Consider the following 19,757-nt stretch of genomic DNA (forward strand, 5'->3'; position numbering starts at 1 on the left):
TGTGTCTTCGGTATCTGCTGCAAATGCACGGCGCTGAATGCTGGAATATCATTCTACAAAAAACATCCCAAGGCGCATTCACCTTTCAGGGCTGCTCTTCGCCAGTATCGTTCTTACATGAATAGACGTCTCCTTCAGCACTTATGCAGCAGCATCTTTTGTGCCTGCTCAGAAACAGGGCTCTCGGGGTCGTTGCTCGTGATAACCTCATCAAAGGAAGCTCTCCCGTCCCTCTATTTCAAAGCGAGGGGGAGCATGAGACGTGCGGGTTAGGTTACGACCTTGTCTTGTGGCAGCAACAACACGACTCGTGTAGAAGGTACATTCACGCGAAAAGAAACGGCATGCATAAGAAGTTTCACCATGTCTCGCGTGAGCATTATGTAGCTTGAGCAGCACATATCGCGACCCGAGTTTGTCCACGTTCGAGCGGTGGATTAGAATGGCATTTTTGGAAGCGTCAACCAGCATGCAGCAGCGTAACCTCGCTCCCGAACTGCCAATATCTGTTGGACGAAATTGTACATATGACATACTCACAGTGATACAGGCATAGGAGCCGAGTGCGGGGGGGGGGGGGGGGGGGGACTCTGAGCCCCCCCCCACCGGAACTTTCGCAGGGGGGCCCAGGCCCCTTCGGGAAGTCTACCCAGCTGACACTCAAGATGAAAGTTTCGAGGGATATCCTAAGAATCGCGTATTCCATGCGAGTAATCATGAAAATCCTGTAAAAATTTGCCTCACAACATCGCAACACGGAATTCCCGACACCCTGCCCGACCTCTGTGCATGAAAGGGGAGGGGGCCCGGCCCCCTCCGGCAGATTGAAAACTCTCCGCCTATGGATACGGGACATTAACACGGAAGCCAGTCCACGGATCCATAGGAGGAGGGATTTTCAGATTGAAGTTGTACTCGACTGCAAGTTCACGTGTAGGTGCAAAATAAAAAATGTTGTCCACTAGTTTTTTAGATAAACAAGAAAACGGGAGCTAGTGATTGCGATGCGATCACCACACTCCAAAAACAAAACTGCACCACGTAACACCCCGAGGGCCAGTCAACCAAGGATGATCCCGTTATCACTCGCGATCTGTACACAGCGCCGGGCGTACGCCCTTTTGTGGCGATGAGATGTGATGTCACGTGATAAAGAAAAAAATGGGGATGTGAATGTGTGGGGATGTATTGTGGCATTTAACATCAGTGCATAGGTGTCACAGAAAGTAGTATAGCTTGGGACAAAATTTTAGAAAACACGGTAGTGGCATGTTTCTTTATTGGAGCAGCCTCCAGCTAGATATAACGAAGAGATCGAATAAGAAACAGGTGACTGGCTATTCTATCCACCTCTCAGAATGTGTGTCCGCTCCTGCTTTCTGCCAGCGTGTCGCTCCAATGAAGAAATGTAACACCCCGGTGCTTCGTAAAGTTTTGTCCCAAGCCGTACCCCTCCCGTTTTCAACAAATCATGTGTAGTGCAGTATGTGACGATATCGTTCGGGACATGGGCCCCCACCCCGCTACCAATTTTTTTTTTTTTTTTTTTGTAGGCGGACATTGCACACTGCGTGGGTGTCCAGAGGTTCCTATAATGACATCTGAGAATAATCGTAACGACATATGACTAAAGAGTGCACTATTTTGACAAGCGACCTCGGAGTTCCAGGGAGGGGGGGGGGGTACGGCCCCCTTCCCCCTCTCTCTCTCTCTCTCTCGGTATACCCATGTTTCGGGGCGATGGTTGGCTAGAAGTGTATCATGAGGGGAAGACCTCTTTGAAGAGTGCACGTAGTGCTCAACACAGGCCTCATTACATTTCCTTGCACATGCGCTAAGATTAGCATCACCGACGCCCACGACACGAGGCGCGCGCTAGCAAGTTGGCGCTGCAATCGATCCGGAGCCGCCGCCGCAGGGCTCGGGCGTCGCCCCTCAGCGTTCTGATGAATATCGCAGAACTCTGTAGCACGCGATACCTCGCAGAATACGCAGAATAATTCATCTCCGCTTTAAGTGTCATCCCCAAATTGGACGAGGCGCCCAGAGTATATGTTGGGCGGGATGCCGCCTGCGATGGCATATTGGACGTTACGTCGTGTGAAGTTGCAGGCGGCCGATCGAAACCAATTGGCGCCCGTTTTGCGTCGCTTTAATAAAGGACACTGTGCGAGAGAGGATGATGAGGGAAGCTATTAATTAAGAAGAACCGCAGCGTCGGCTAGATGTTGTCTTTGCGCGTGTGCGTTAGGCTGTTGCGTTGCCAAGAGAAGACATGGCATTCACACGAATGTAGCAAGAACGTATTTAGATACAGCGAGATGGCTGCGTAAGGTGGCTACAAAAAAAATGGATCGGAAAGGCTAGAAGTGAAAAAAGACACCTTATATTTTTAAAAAAAAACGTTCGGCAGAGCCCGCGCCTCTGCATGACATCTTGTCAGGGACTTTGTCTAAGGCCGGAATGACCCAGCTCTTGTCTTCCTCCGCATGTTCTCCATCCTAACAATCTATACGTTAAATTCTGAGGTATACGCTTCCCTTTTTAAAAATGGCATGCTTATGGTATTTGATGCATAACGGAACCGACTTTAGTACAGTGTGACGGACCGAAATGAAGACACGTGAAAGAGTACCGAATACCGAAATAAACTGACGATGGTTAAAAACACGCCCCGCTGCCCCCTGGGTATTGCAGAATGCAAATACCTCCATAAGACCCTCTAACCTCTTTCTGTTGTCTATATACCCGCCCACGTTCTGTGTTAGCAAGTTCTGTAAAACTCAGCACAATAAATTATTCGCCCTAGTCTGTGACGTTACAGGATGTTCTATACATTTACTATATGAAAAACTGGAATAAGTCGCCGCAGGACACAGCATTTGTTCACTCAAAAAAGAAAATATACTAACCAACACGAACACATGAACCGGCGTCACTAGTACTTCACACAAATGGGCTTCTTCGGCATGAGCATCTCAATAAGCCTCTGCGTATTATTTTGAGTTTCTTTTTTGGAATAGCAAGCCGGCATTACCCTGGCTGGCTTTTCCGCTTGTTCTTTTTTTTTTAATTCTATTAAACATAGCCCCACCCCCCTCTGCGTAATCAGGCTAATATGATTAAGTGATGCCAAATGACGATGAACACAGCATCGCGAGCTGGACAGATCGCCGGGGCATATTTTGCAGAGTGCGGAATTTCTCCTCAGCATACTCCATCAATGCCGTACGCGTACCACAGGGTGGCGACCTATACAAAGGTTTACCCTGCCGTGCCGTGCTCAGAAATTACTCAATGCAGGCGGAGCGTTGTCTTGTTCACACATAAAGCCTCGAAGGCGGTTCAATCCCGGTAAATTTGTTGTGTCCCGTTTTTTTTTTCTTTGTTTTTTTTAAGGAGTAGCAAGTCGGCATTTGCCTGACTGACATCTCCTTTTTGTGTGAATAAACATATACCCCCCCCCCCCGGTAAATTTTGCAGTGATTGAGCGTTGCAGTGCAAAGTTGCCACGCGAAATGTACGAAATCCGCAGACAAAACAACGCGAACGGTCGTGTTGTGAAGACGAGTTCAGACGCCGCTTCCCAGCATGCTGCGACGTGCTGGACAACATTGAAGCGTGTGAAATCTCCGCGACCTGTTTCAGTCTTTGTGCGCCTGGGAAGCATCGTCTCAAATGCTCTTCACAACACAGTCATTTTCACTACGCGTTTCGTACGTTCAAACCCTGCATTTTGATGCTCAATCACTTTGAAATGGAGGAAATCGCCTTCAGGGCTTTACCTGTAGAGAACACAGGTGTCCCACCAGCATGCAGTAACTGCTCAGCACGGCATGTCGGCAGGGTCGCTAGGTCGCTTTTCTAGGTCGCTGCCCTGCATGTCCGTGGCCTATATAGGCGACTCTTAGGATAGAGACATCCGCAGTCGTCTTCAATACGTGTAATGACTGATGTAAAAAAAGAAAAAAACGAGAGAAGCTATACGTAAGCGTCTGTTGGTAACTACAAGCGATATCTTCTTTATTCCGTGCTAGCGCCGCGAAGCAACTGTGGCTATGAGCTGCGTACAAACGGGGAGAGGACAACAGGAGTCGCGAGCCGAATTCAGGGGCAACTGTGCCGACATCTGCCTTGGAAGGTCTGTTGGAAAACTCGGAGAAAACCTCAGACAGCACAGTCGGTGGTAGGATTCGAACCCACTACCTCCCAGTCTGCAGCATGGCTTTGGAGTGACTACCAACGGCCGGACGCTTTTATCCCCCCGGGTTTATTTTTATTTATTTATTTATGTTTACTCGGGTTTCTTTTTATTTTTATTGATCTATTTATGTTTGTTTTCCTTTCTAGTGTATAGGTCCCAGGCAGCACAATGCACTGAAAGTCGAGAGCAATAGGGGTGGACGGTATGTGTTTTATCAGTGTTCTTTAGTTTCAAGAGTATGCACAAGGCCTTCCACCTACCCGTCCACCCCTACTGCACTCGACGAGGCTATTCGAATAGCAAGCCGGCGTGCTGCATGGCTGACCTTTCCCCTTTTATCTCTCCTTTTCCTTTTTTTTTCCTCGGTTATGCCGCTAGTCGAGCGATAGCTCACGAACACCAGCCAGAGTGCTAGGAGCGAGAGCGCAAGCACAGCACTTTAAAGAAAAGAAAAAGGAGATTTGTGTGACATGGCTTTTTTATTAAGGGATTAAAAAAACACTACCCCCAGCTACTACAGCTTTCGATTGCCGGATATGAAATTTTGTTTATGACATGGAATACGCATACCCCAGCCGCCGGGATACCGTGAGCCCAGCAGTAAAAGCTGACGCCGAATGAGTACGCTGTATACAGCACCGCACGAGAGTGGACATCTCCGGCTATTAGACGCAAGGAGAGCCCCCCGCCCATTCACTGTAGGCACAATCGAATAAGCGCTGCTTGCTCAGGATGGTAAACTCTCCGTTGAAATGACCGCCTCGCAAGTATGCCTGAAGGGAGATGAAAATAGAAAGAAGATCCCCCAACTATCGATTCTTGCCGAATCCATGCCTGTCAGGCCTGCTTCTGGAGTATAAAAACGCATCATTCCTCTTCGGGGAAAGAAAAATGCTTCCTCCTGCGTTATACCCTGGGACACGCTGTGCATTGCGGTTTACGACAGAGAGAGTCCTCTCGTGATCGCATCCTGGGGATCACGGGTCATACATCAGGAGCTGTGGCACACGGTGTTTGAGGGCGTAATGGCCACTAACCTTAAAGACAATGTGGCTCTTCGCCACAAGTGAATTTTAAATACGGTTATGTGTACTTAACCTGCGTTCCACGTTTTATAGCAAAATGGGTAGCAGACGGGTACAAAATCAGGACTGCGAACACCGAAACTCGTCCAGCTATGACATCACGGAAGGCATCTCCGTCAGTGAGACGGCCGCGGGAGAGATCACGTGCTTACGAGAACCAATGGGGATGGCCGAGGCTCTCGTACCCCTGCTGTCAAAGCGACAAGCAGAAGATTACTTTTTTTTTTCATCAATACTCTGTCAAACCACAATGCTCGCATGACGCAATTAACCACATCTGCCAAAGTGTACGGACAAAAACTATATCAAATCCCGAACATTTGAGTTTGCCGCAGTTTGGGGTAGAAGGATGGCCTAAAGCAAGAATATCATACCAGGGCTATAGCTCGAGGATAAGATCCATGACGAAGAAAGCCTGAGCATGCGCTCTAAACACAACACAACAACACAGATGAATGGATGATGATGATGATGATGATGATGATGATGATGATGTGGGATGTTTCGCTGCGTTGAGTGCAGGACCCTACCCCAACACACAAAGTTCGACACGTACACTGGCAAAGTGCAGCATACAAAGTCGTTAGTGTTGAACTTTGTGTATTGTGCCCAAGCTCAGGGTTTCCCCGTCACGGAGCCGAAGTAGCATCAGTGAAGTCGCATTTTCTCTGTCCCTCTCTCTCGCTTCCTGCTTTCATTTGTTTCTTTCTTGCCGTCGTCAGAAAGATTCGCATAAGACGAACGAAACGGCCTGAACACCAGTGTTCCGGAAAGAGCTAATCCGACAAAATAAATAAAGGAAATGACGACCGCGGAGGAGCCAGTCGTTATATCTCTTTGCTTTAAGCTCCTCGAACGAGCCGCAACGCGTTAACGATGCGGCTACGTAGAACACGTGAAAAAAAAAAAAAAAAAAAAACGCCGAACCACGAAGCCATATACGCGGCTACGCATCCTTCGCCGCCACGTAACGTCACTTACACCAGCTAAAACTCCCGCATGCTCGACAACACCACCCAAAGAAAAACATCTCAATCTGCCCTACAAAACTGTCTTATTAATGGTCCTCGAATCTCCTCCTCCTCCTCAAAACTGTGCGTATAAGCGTTTGAGAGAGAGAGAGAGCTCGAATCGTCGTCCGTGGAAGATGCCGGAGGAAGAGGAAGGCCATAAATCGAGTGCGAGACGGGTGAGGCTTTTCGGCGGCGTCCCTTCTGGGCCAAGCGGCAGAGCTTATTGATTTTTCGGGCCGCTTGCATCCGCCGACAGAGCGTCATCCCCTCTCTTTCTTCTCCTATGGCCTTCCCTTTACAGTAGCAGAAGAGTGCGTAGCGTAGCGCTCTGTGCGTGAAGGGTAGCCGGGCAGTATAAATGGGAATCGCGATAGAAGGAATGAGCAAAGTAGGGCTCCTTGTGTGGAGCGGTTAACGTTACAACGGTAATGCGCCGTTGACGACGATCCAAACGTTTCTGGAAGCAACAACCGCACGACACTGTGTCCAACACCACGCGTTTTTTTTGTCTGCGACAAAAAATCGTACCAGTAAATAACTGACCCTGACCCAGCGCACCCACAGGGAATCACTCAGAATACTACTCTCCCGGGGGAAGTACCGTGCTCAGCGACCTGCGCATATCAGATGGTGGCTGCCCACCGGAAACTTTCGTGCTAAGGTCTGTTGGCTAGCCCGGTCCCGCTTATCTTGCCGCAGTAATTCAAGGGTTAGGTGATGTAGTTGGCAAGCTGCCGCGACATCGACAAAACAGCGAACGAACACAAGTTCCATGATGGGTATAGCGTGTGCATAGGAGACGACAAGTCAGATGGATGCCATTCACTTGTCGACAACGTTTGTCGCTTACGCTCGGGCATTTCTGTCATGGAGCCTAGCCACCAGCTTGCATCCATCAACGCGATTTTATCTGTAACAAACACGAGTGTCTTTGTTCTGTACGTCTGTATGTCACAGTGCACGAACAAAAGACAGCGACAAACTACCGTATTTGGAGACGATGTGTTTTAGATTCGCTTTGTCGTGTGGGCTGGGCTTCGGACCCGTGTGACGGACCTGTCCGGACGCCCGCTGCTGGGGTAACCGCAGGGTCGTGTTTAGCGTCCTCCTAAACTATCCTTATATGTTTCCCATCTTCAACTACATTGAGTGCAAGGCACAAAAAAGGAACAACCGGGAAAGACGAAGGAGGGACATTCAGAGGCGCTGGTGCTGCTAAGCTGTTGTGTGCAAGACCGGGTCGATTATAGGCTTGACGTGGGGACGAATAGCATCACCGTGCACCACATCCAGAGGTGATCGTGGATAACGATGACAGTATCCACACTCGCACTGTAGTATTTGCCCCTGCATGATCCGCTACCACGCCCCTTGAAACAGCCGTATACATGCATCCGCGCATGTTACGTAACACCCTTCCTTGCACCTAAGCACGAAAACTCTTTATGTCATCCGCGGACTTCCAGTCCTAGCAAGCTAGCAGAACAGCAGCGCAACAAGTGACACACTCTCACACGCGCTTACCGATGATTCAAATGGTCCCAATTACAGCTCTCTATCCGGACAGTGACTCGATTAGCCGCACGCTTCGCGGAGGCGCGCGATGTTATCCTTTCTTTGTCCGCGCGTACTTCAAACCAACCCCGCTTCCAATCGGAAATCATGATGTCGCACGGATATCTGCGCGGGCTACGGATATAACCACGCATACTTCTTAACACATCATAGCCTGAGCACTGTAGATATAGTATAAGGTAGTTGGTAACGTCATGGTGTAGACATAGAGCAGCAATTTAGGAACAGGGACACAACACAGAATAAGACAAGTCTTCTGTTTTGTGTCCCTGTTCCTAAATTGCTGCGCTGTGTCCACACCATACCATACCATAAAAAAGATAAAAAGCAAGCGAGCTGGTGCCAGATATCCATAAGAAAAACCCGAGACTATAGGGGGAAATAAGTAAAATAGGACGCACACAAACACAAGAGTGTTGTGTTTGTGTGCGTCCGTTTTTTTCTTTTTTTTTTTTTTTCCTAGTCTCGAGTTTTCGTTATGGATACCATATCATAGCCTGCTACACCAGGAACGCATTTCATACAACTCTGGAACATCGCAGCTAAGACGTTCAATATCAATCTCTGCAGCGTCCAATGTTTGAGAATCTATCTTCCTCGCTCCCTTTGATTTTCCATACGACAGCTACAGCGCGAGCACATGTCTCGTTATCAACGACTTCAGACTTGACGCACTCACTAAAGACGTAACAACCACGCAATATTGAACAATATGCACGCTACGCTTGCAACAAAGCCAGTCCCATCTAGGGAGAGTCCCCTTCGTCAAACACGAATGACGCTGAAAAGAAACGAGAGAGGGATGGACAGTTCACAGCCCCCGAAGAGAACGCTGGAAACACAAGAATAGCCGGCACGAAAACAATGAACTCTCATGTACGTGAAGTTCATTATTCAACGAGGTAGGCAACGAACCATGGACAGAGAGGGAGAAAGAGAGAGCAACACAGCTACTATAGGCATAAAGGAGTGAAGCATTGTATGGTACGCAACGCTGAACGTTTGAAAGAAAACGTGATATGCAGATTGTTTTACCGTTTCGAGGTGTAGAGGTAGAAAGAATGCGCGTTTTCGAGTAGCCAGTTCTGACTGGGTCGGGACTAACCTCTCTATATTTTTCTTTCTTTTCCAATCCAATCCAATCCAAATAATGCGCTGATCAGAATGTCGGAAAATTGCAATACCCGAGCGGTGAGTACCGAGATGAACTGGACGTGTCATTAGAGCTGTTGCAGATGCAATGCCTCCACAGAGGGCGTACCAGATAACATGGCTTACCTAGAATATGTGAAAGAGTTGTTCTTTGTTCTCTTTTCTTTTTCTTTTTAATGAACGCACGTCTGGCATACATGGCGGAGGTTTACCGGGCGCTACGTTGGGAGGTACGGGGGTTGAGGGCGCGAACTCTATTTGGCCGCCTTCATGGAAAGGTTAGCTATGCTAAAGGCTTGCAATTCCCTAAAAAAAAAAAGATAGACTGCTGCTGCACTAGTCGCTGTTCAGGCAGGCACTGCGGGGAGACATCACAAAGTGCCCCAGAGAGCTACTGGGGTACACTGGGTGTACTACATAGCGAGAATCTACACCAAGTTTCGTGTAAGGACATCCCCGTTCACCCGTTCTCGTTCAATGGATCTCTACCCGAGAAACGTCATCATGACGTTGGTAGACAGACTGAAACCGAAACAAATCGGAAGGGGTGCGCTGGGTTCCACGAATGGGTACTTGTTCGCTGCCTCCTACTGAAAGAAAAGTAGGACCGAAGGTCGCGTCCCTTTCAGGGACCACGTAACCCCCTCAAGAATGTGGCTTTTGGGCACGACCTTGTTGGCCCCTAGCTTTGAGCGTAGTTCAACTCTACCAAATTGGTGGCGCTGTCGAACACTATGACGTCATTTGTTTACAAACAGGGAGAGGTCTTAAACGTCATTATATCGGGTACACACACATTCCACGGCACTGTTTACGCTTATAGACACTATTTACAATTCTTTGCTAATTTATCAGAGCCCAGTGGCAAGTCCGAATACACACTGAAAGCGCAGAATAGTCTCAAGCCCCTATACTTTTCATGAGTTCCAAGTTATGAGAGACCTGCATGCGATGTACCTGTACCTCTCCGATGATTCGGAACTCGTGAAACTAGGGGCATGAGAATATTAGCGTGAGCATAGAATCAATAAATAAATATGCGCATGCTCCTAGCTTCACGAGCTCCAAACCATCGACGAGACCTGGACGCAGAACGGGAACAATAGTGAGTAACATGCTATACGTGATTCAACGAGTAACACGCTACATGTTCAGTTTTGCGATATCGGTCCGGATGGTACCGGGAACTGTTGTTCTTCAGACAGAGGAAGTGACCAGTCATTTCCGACCAGCATAACGGTTGCGAAACTTCTGCGAAAGCGCACGCAGAAACAGAAACAAGGATGTGTCTTTTTTTTTTCTTTTTTTTTTTTAACGTGCCCCGCAGGTCTGCAAGCGCCTCGTTTCTGCATGTGACGCCTTGTACAGGTATACCTACAATCATCCCGATGCTCAAGCAAGGGACGAAGAATTATAACAGGGTCTCTATTAAACTGTAGCCTTCAAATTCCGTGACTTTTCGAGGTTTTCACTGACTATTTCAACCGAGTTCCCTGACCAAAACAAAAGGGAACTTGGTGCCTGCTGCTACGTTTTGATACCCAGATCCTCCATAAAACAGGTCATTTATTCAGAAATTAGCAAAACTGCCCTACTTTATAAAGCATTACTTTACACTTTATTACTTTATTTCCTTTATCATCATTACTTTATTTACTTTAAGTGCCACATATATAAAACAGTAACATAGGAGCAGCCTTTCGCCATCAGATATAGGCGCCATCGTTAAACTATGGGACGTGTAAAGCGCTAAATCGGGGAAGCGTAAACAAAAGTCGGTGCCACAGGACAAAATTATAACGAAGTTTATTATTATGGGATACTTTTGCAGGGAAGTCTCCTTCGCGTGTGTGCTTACTTTTAAAATTGCCTCCTTTGCGCTGTTATCTGGCTTTCTTTTTTTTTTTCTTTTTTTAGAGAGACAGACATGTCTTATTCATCATGATCATGTATCATGTATCTACAGATCTAGTCTACACATCGAATATAGACAATGGACGAACTTAAATACATGTAGTGAAAATCAGTAAGCAAATTTTCCACTTAATTTCTGGCCCACTGCACCAGGCCACAATATGAAGTTACGTGGTATATGAATGAATGATACGACATCCAAGGCCTTGGTATGACATGAAACCCTCGTGGCGAGGGTCTCCAGATGAGCCTTCTCCGCTCGCCCAAATGCCCCACTTGCGCTGTCGAAGCTGATATTCCACATCCTCTGGTAGCCTGCCGCGGATACGACACCCACACTCAGACAACGCCTATTCCTTGCTGCGGCGCACAGAATTTTCTCTAGCCGCCCTACCCGGCCCAGTAGAACATCCCACACAGCGGTCTGTGACAAAAGCAGTTTTGACATCCCTGAGCTACACAGGTCTCATGAACAGCCCGTGAAACCAAGTCTTATCACATCATTCTTCAGTGCCCCATCCTTGCCTCTCACCCTGATACGCATTGCCCTCATATTTTTTTTAAAATCATCTTTGTCTTTAATCGATCTCATCCTTCTTCCACCTTTTGATAGCTTACCCTTTATTTCCTCATTCTTTTCCTTTTATTTATTATATTTTTATTTATCTTTGTTTATATTACTCTCTTTCATTCTTTCTTTCTTTTTTTTTGCGGAGGAGCAAGCTGACATACCATTAGGCTGACCTTTCCTCTCTTCTTTTGCTTTCTTCTAATTAATATACCCCCCCCCCCCAACACACACATACCCTAGTGGCGAGATGATGTCACAAGGCACAAAGGCATATGTCACGATACCAGTCCAATTCAACCAAAGAGTGCAACGGAGAGTGTCCCTTTGCACAACACGCTGCAGTGCACACTCCGCATTGTTATGGTAAACACTGTTGTCGTTTGTTTCATCTTTCCTGATCCTATTTATGGTAAACATCTAGCTATCGATCTACCTCCAGAGTACGACAAATAGCGAGTAGTCGAAATTTACGATTCAAGCGCAGACAATACACCCGTCACAGCTCTCTCCTGTTTCGACTTTCAAAGCTCACCCCAGTCAACGCGGAACAAGGGAGGTCACGTGCCTTGAGCAGACAGGTCAATACAGCCAGTGACTGTGCGTCGGTTGAATGAGTCATCACACGGTGCCACCACCCCAGACGTTTACCTGATGTCGTCGAGATTCAATCAATACAGAGTAGAACCCGTGGCGGCGAATGAACATTACATGTACAGAGAATTATGGTAAGTCAATAGATCAATAGTCGCCGTTGAATCATACAGGTGACCACAACACGTTACTTACACATATGAGTCACAGGTTATCGCAGGGCGTGAAAGACGTCATGCAATAGGTACATCAGAAAATAGGGTAACCACAACTACTCTCCCACCCGACTGACGCCCAGCCCAATAAAAGCCCCACCTCCTTTATAGAGTCGCTCGTTGAAAGTGATATGGAGAGACTGGAGAGCAAATGTCAAAATTTCGCTGAAGTGCAACACGGCCAGTCTTTATTTATATATTTATTTAGTTAGTTAGTTGTTTGAGAAAATTTATTCAACGACTCCCCACCAAGCCTTGTGCGTACCTGGAGCATGAACAGAGTAAAACAGCAATTTAACTAAAAACAGAACAGCGAAAAGTTCGACGACAAAGCATCTTAAATGTATCTTGAACACCTTTCCAAGTTTACAGCTTTCCAAGTTCTACATATTTCCATTTCCAAGTTTTTATACTGCATCTCAGTTATTCTGCCTTACGCATTTGGCACAAAGCGCATTTTATAGACATTTTCATCGTATCCAGTACGTGTGTTAACAATGCAGGCGGTTCACCTCGAACTTTCAAGTTTCAGATCCCTCCGAAGTTGGCGGCCTGTTACAGTGCAAGTTACACGTATTGTAAAACCATTGCAGGGAAGGAGGCAATAGGTTAAGTCACACAAAAAGAACGTCATAACGTTCGTCTGCGAAGCCCTGGGAGTCACACGTAGCGACACCATCTTATTAATGTGTGCTTCGCAGGAGAAGAACTTGTCTGTCCTCGATTCGTATCTGCCGGCTATACCGGCCAGCTGCCACCAGAAAATCGGAGGGCGATCGCGCTTTTTGCACCTGGCGTGAACACATCGCTTATATATTGGTTGTATGTCATTTAGTGCAAGGTAGACCAATGAGGAAACTGCCCCACAGTATACAGAGCAGCTTTAACCCACAGATAGCAACACTCCCGTGTATACCGCAAGCCGGTTCGACGCTGGAAAGCAGCCATTTCTGATGCACTTGTGCGCATTAATTTATTAAAAAATTGTCAGTGTGCCCTCGGTACAAGCAAGACGACGCAATTTCTCCTAATCAGTATATCCTACTCGATCTGAGCAGAGGTAACGAGTTTTAGAGAATGCAATGGTAGTCTGGCACTAGCGCATCAGAAAGAACATGTGCACAATGAAAGAATAATCCAAATACATTATTGAATAAATCAATAACTCGAACGTCGTTGAATGTGTAAATATCCGATAGCACAGAACCTGAAGGCATGTTAACAGCAATGATGATGATGGTGATGGTGATGATGATGACTTATGTTTGCTGCACAAAACCGATTCAACATCTATATGAAGCATCATTCTATACAGCAAGACCAGCTCCAGGGCCGCAGCGAATATCGCTGCGAGATCGACCTATAGGGGGAGACACCGTCAGTTTTCTAGTGTGGATAACACGCCGGCCGATGTTCGGAGTTGATGGTTCTTTCGGTCCTAATTCTCGTGTATATTCACCGGCATGTGCCGAAATGGTAGGATACTGTTCGGTTCTCCAATGCTCCACCTACTGCACTGAACGCGGAATAAACGTGTGAGAGCAGACCACACGAGGAAGCTATCCACACTACGGTATTTCATCATTTCTCCGCAGCGCGGCGACACCGTTCGATCTCGGATGGCATTCCACTACGAGACTGGTGAGTCCGGTTCGGATCCGCGCGGCAGCTCTGTTGAGGTGATTTTCCTGGTTTTTCCTCAGACGCTCTAAGACAAATGTCGGCACTGTTAAGTTGGCCCAGGACGCACGCCCCCTCCCACCCCCACCCCCCAGCCTAAGCGGGGCCGACTATACGGCAAGCAGTTCCACCGTCACCACCACCACCTTCTACAGCGAGAACGACGGCATTTTTCGGGCTATGCGTGCATATCGGCTCTTTTCTTGACAGTGAAGTGTTCCTTCTCGAAAGATACCCCCAACGCACGATCTCTTTAGAAAGGGATTTTCGCACGGCGGTCTCTGTCTTATCGCCGGCACGACGCGTCCTGTTTCCTTCTCTGAGAAATGCAAGCGCTGGCGACAGTTTTCGACAATTAATAGTGCGAACACTCTAGAGTGTTTCAATTTAGCTTGTTTAGAAGTTTCCGCTGATGGTTTGTTCTAAATGTTCGAGTTCGACTGACATTTTATTAGATATGTTTTAAAATGAGGTGCCCCTGACAGAGCCCGGGAAGCTCAATGTCATGGCGGAGCGTGGCGTATCCTGACCTATGGCAGCAATAATGCAAACAAATAAAGCAATAAATAACAGGACGGGCAGTGTCTTTCAGTCGTTCTGCACAGTTGGGGAGTTGCCACTCCGGAGTTGGAATGAATCCGGAATCATTCCAGACTCACTCCAGGAGTGGAATTGGAATGGAATGGCGACAACAGTACTATGAATGGAATGGGATGGAATTAGGCATTTTTTTCGCAGGAATGGAATGGTCTTGGTGCTCCTGTGGTAGTCTTCGGTTCAACCTGCTGGTTTCAGCCCTCGCTCCCATTGCACACCTGCATATAGTCAAGAGCGAAAGAACCATGTCTGTGTGCTTTCTCCGTGCTGGGTAATGTCAATCTCCACTAGCACCGCTGGGCTAGCCAGTATATACGGTTAATGGTCCCTTTGCTTTTATGATGGAATTTAAGCAAGAGAGTATGCCAAGCTATTCTAGAGTAGGAATTGACCATACCTTTTCATTCCGAGGAATTGAAAGGAACAGAATTATCACAAATCTCCATTCCTTGGAATTGAACTGGAATGGAATTAATGGGTGACTCCATTCCGGAACCCTGGTATACACCCTACAAACAGAACTTCACCACATAATGCGTTCCTAGCCACAAGTCATGCATACGTGATATCGTTCTCCACCCTATTTGTTGAGAACTGAGTGTCTTTCGCAAAATCTGACTGTTTATTACAGTCACGGTCACGGTTACACAAGGGCGTGCGAGCGACTCACACTTCAAGAATAGTAACCTCTCATCAGGAATAGTATAACAATACAGTTATCTACAGTGACTGTTATCCGAGAAGCATGTATGTCCAAATAAAACGTTGAGACCGGATAATACAACAACCCACCGAAGCAACCTGGATGTGAGCCTGTGTGGTCACTCATGCAAATTCATTCACGTCGTAACATCAGCAGCAATCTCAAAGATGACGTTCGATTCACTCAACAGCCGCATCCTGAACGCTGACCAGCAAAATAATGAGGGTTCATTGTCGTCAAAACACCCGGTGAACGGTTGACGAAATCGTCTTCTGTCTGTGGCGCGGAACCGCGACCAATCGGTGCTCGTCTTGATGACTAGTGCGTGATCGCCATAGACAGTGAATGAAGGCAGGACGCAACTTCATTAGGGTCAGTTCTGCGTCACGCAACACGACCGATTCCGTGACGGTACATAATATATCCCGTAGACACCTGGTGTGCATTGAGGCAACAGGCAAAAATTAAACTTAGGTTGCATGCGTTTTAAGTTCCCTGTTTCGCTTATTGAGTGTTGTTCCGGATAATACGCGCCGATATGTCTATAGGGGGTCCCACCGAAAATGGGCCATGGGCTAATGAAAAAACAGAGTGATCTACACAGATGGAACCAACTGTACGTGCTTGGCTGTTGTATGGTCTATCCAAAAATATATTTTTCATCGCCCCTTGTCAATTAATTAGCGGTAATTAATTTTCCAACTTTTTAATTATCGGTTTTAGCTCTCAGATGTCAATGAGGAAGTTGTAATACATGTCGAAAAAGACGCAACTGAAGTGGTTCGAGGTTGCTATGGCTTGTGGTTTAGTTTTTTCCCGGGTTTAAAAATTAGTTTCTGAAGCCGCGCGCACCACAGAGCGCTTCCCATAATTCGGCGCCCGCGTGCGACGATTGCAGTGCACTCTGATAGGCGTGCCGTGAAACAGGTGAAATATCTTCCTCTTGTGTGAAGTGGCCCAAGGATGGTCTCCAAGCGCTAATATCAAGGTCAATGTATGCCGGAGGGCGCTGAATCGTCGCGCGCTGGTGCCGGATTGCCGGACTTTTAAGCTCGGGAAAAAACGAAACCACAAGCCATAGCGACCTCGAACCACTTCAGTTGTGTCTCTTTCGACATCTACTACAACCTCCTCATTGACATCTGAGAGCTAAAACCGATGATTAAAAAGTTGGAAAATTAATTACCGCTAATTAATTGACAAGGGGCGATGAAAAAAAAATTTTGGATAGACCACACAACTGCCAAGCACGTACAGTTGGTTGCATTTGTGTAAAGCACTCCGTTTTTTTTTAGCCCCTGGCCCTCTTTCGGTGGGACACCCTGTATAGTGGTACACACTAGAAACAGAATCAAGACTCACTGAGAATGACATCGTACCCTTTCAGGATTTGTTGGAAATGGGAGTCGTACGCTTTTTTGTAGCAATTCGTATGTGTGATAAGTGTTATAAAAACGTGTAAGCCGCGCGACTTGCCCAAATCAGAAGTGGTAACTGGTATCATTCGGCGCAATGCTTTGCGCGGAGCATGTTATGCGGTGAAGTTGACAGCAATCACCTTTCTGCTCGTATACCCAAAGCAGTATTCCATACATCACTGTTTTTGTTTTATTCTGTGCTCTGTCGCTATGAGCGGTGGACAGATGGGGGGAGGACAACAGAAAGAAGGGGTGCTAGTACGAATCCTGGGACGACTTCAGGGGGAACTTGAACACATCCGTCAAAAAATTCAGACGGAAAACCCAGAGAAAACCTCAGACAAGCAGCCGGTGAGAGGATTCGAACCTCCCACTCTATACAGCACGACCCAAATTACTGGTTATTCAATCAGTTACTTATAATTTACCACAATTACATTTTCCACCACCATTTCGGGACATTATGGCCTGAGTAGCTGATGCGCCATAAAAACCTGAAACATTATAATCATCATCATCCCCGCTTAAGAGCTCCGGACACAGCTTGACCAGCAACACATATCTTTACTTCCTCATAGCTAATCGTAGCAACTCTAGGATTCCCCCAATACGCTCACCCCTCCCCCCCACCCCTTCCCCCGTAGAACAAAACACTCACTCTGTATCCCCGACAAAAAAAAAAAGGAAAATACACCCCCATGTAACCACCCTCCCATAAGAGTTCCCCCCCATAGACGATATCTCCATCCACGTGGTGGCGCCCGCGTCACACGCTGGCTCGCGCTGTCGGCGGCGCTTCTCCGGCGAGCGCTCCACAGCAGGATCAGCCATGCGGTGGACAACAACATCCCCGGCTTCTCCTCGGTGAGCGTGGTGCCTCGTATTTTTTTCCGCCGTGTGAGCGTGCAACCGAGGAAGGAATGCTTCTTGTGTGACCTGTGCACTCCACGCCTGTGTTTGTCTCGTCGTCTTGTGGGAACGGATATCCTCTTCCGCGATGGAACCACGGTCAGCGGTGGTGGTGATGATGCCGCGGTCCCACTGAGCAGCGGAGTTCCGCGCAATGTCGGCGGCGACCGCATTCGTCGCTGCGCTGTCGCTCATCCTCATCACAAAGCAGGCTTACGCTGATGGTAAGAAATCCTAAAAGAATTGCATCTTCTTTACAGCGGTCACTTTCCGTTCCGAGCAACGTATCGCCTAAGCGGGGTGCAGATATTACATAAACTATGTGTACGAAATGTTACATTAAATGTAACATGACCGCACACAGAGAGGGGGAAAGGTTACGGGAAATGGGTGAGGGAGAAAGCCATGTGGCATTGCAACCACCTGCTAGTTGTTTCTCGTCACTGGTAAGTACCCCGTAGGAAAGACTTCGCTATAAAACAAAAACAAAAAAAAGAAAAAGTCACCTCCGCACGTGATAAGTGGCAGCTTACTACATCCATACTACTCCTTCCATGTGTACAGACAGTTCTTCAGTGGATTTAGCTAGCTATCTGTGACACAGTGGCGGTTCCGGTGAACCTCGTCCAAAGATGCAGCTTCCAAAGATAGCCCTTGAAGGGGAAACGATGAGTAAAACAGCTCATCTTCCCCAGTATGACAAAACAAAGCAATTTTCGGAGGGAGTGGCCTTGCACTGCAATGAATTCGTCCTGATGCTATGTAGAGGCCTTCTTAATTGCCGCAAGTTCACGCCATTGTGCGCCAAGGCCATCTTCCAGATGACTGTACTTCCTAGAAATGGTGCTTGTTACGCAACTTGGGTTATTTATTGCGACAGCAACTTTGTCTCAGACTCGCACTGTCACTCTGGAATCGCGTCCATTTCTGAGTGCATAACACGGAAGCTTCGAATCAGCATCCCGGCGGTGAAATGGTCGATATGCCCTGCAGCCTCCGCTTCGGGATGGAGGAAGCTGAGGCTGTCACGTTCACTCTTCCAGGGAAAAGCGCGGTGGAAACAAAGTGACTACGACATGATTTCATGCGAACGATCTCGCCCGTTGTGGGGGAGGTGCAGGTACCACCACATCGCGTGACACAAACTTCAAACATAATTTTAAAGAGTTTTATTCATATTTTTTTACATCTTCACCCAGCGCTACTGCTTGGTAATGAGGCTATCATCCCTTTCAGTAGAGTTTTTAATTTAATTGTAAACCTAAGGTAGTTTTACACTGGCATTTTATATACTATTTCTCTGCATTTATTAAACATCGTACCTGTTTTCAACTAGTCTCTTCTTAATCACAGTGTTGGCGCATTATGACCTTTGTTGTCGATGTGCCACTAAAACTCCAATCATCATCATCATCAAATGGGCTATGATTTATTTATTTAAATACCCCAAGCCTCCTAAGGGCATTACATTTACATTTTATGATGTGGGTCATTAATGGGCTATATAACAAATTGGTTTCTCCGTTGCCTATTATATCAGTGTGTATATATATACATAAAACGACAACTCCTACCGGTATATAGAGATGTTCCGCGGTGGTTTCAGCAAAAACCGCGATTTGTTAGAGGGATTTCATTGTAGAGCGAAACGGAAAGTGGCGACGGTGGACGGATATGTTTCAAAAGTGTGTTTCATGACATGGAAGTGTTTCTCGAAGACCCACGCCTTCACCAAGGGACCGTGCTCTAACTAGAGATTACGAGAGGATAGAGAGGTAACAAGCGAGCTGGCGGTATAGATCCGTAACTTAAAAACCGGAGACTGGGGGACAAAAACGACAACTGGTTAGCAGGAGATTAGACTAATGATTAGCACGCACTCCGAGCGGGATTCTCATGAATGAGAGCTTTCCACGGCCGTAAATATTTGGGCTTGTTTGAGGCGAGCGTCCTATTAAAATTGATAACCTAACCCCGTGCTGAAAACCGAAAAGAAAATACACGCACTGTGTGAAATGTGATTCTTTTACGTTCTCGTAGAGGAGGATCATCAAGTTTAGCTGTTTTACATCCCAGTTTGTCAGTGAGGCGTCGACATCTGCAAGCTTTCCTCAATAGTAAGTACTACTA

At 47.1% G+C, this 19,757-nt stretch overlaps 1 protein-coding gene and 1 long non-coding RNA gene across 2 annotated transcripts in view; one reads left to right on the top strand and one right to left on the bottom strand.

The window, feature by feature from the left end:
* LOC135400771 (uncharacterized) overlaps nucleotides 1-19,757 on the bottom strand; it is a 155,038-nt gene that overhangs the window by 127,087 nt on the left and 8,194 nt on the right. The window lies entirely within an intron of this gene.
* LOC135400763 (cell adhesion molecule Dscam1-like) overlaps nucleotides 17,526-19,757 on the top strand; it is an 85,962-nt gene continuing 83,730 nt past the window's right edge. The window contains exon 1 of the mRNA XM_064632663.1: nucleotides 17,526-17,851. Within this exon, the coding sequence (XP_064488733.1) occupies nucleotides 17,782-17,851 (70 nt within the window). The 5' untranslated portion in view covers nucleotides 17,526-17,781. The remainder of the gene's footprint in view (nucleotides 17,852-19,757) is intronic.

Source organism: Ornithodoros turicata, chromosome 7, assembly GCF_037126465.1.
Source record: "Ornithodoros turicata isolate Travis chromosome 7, ASM3712646v1, whole genome shotgun sequence".
Lineage (NCBI taxonomy): Eukaryota > Metazoa > Arthropoda > Arachnida > Ixodida > Argasidae > Ornithodoros > Ornithodoros turicata.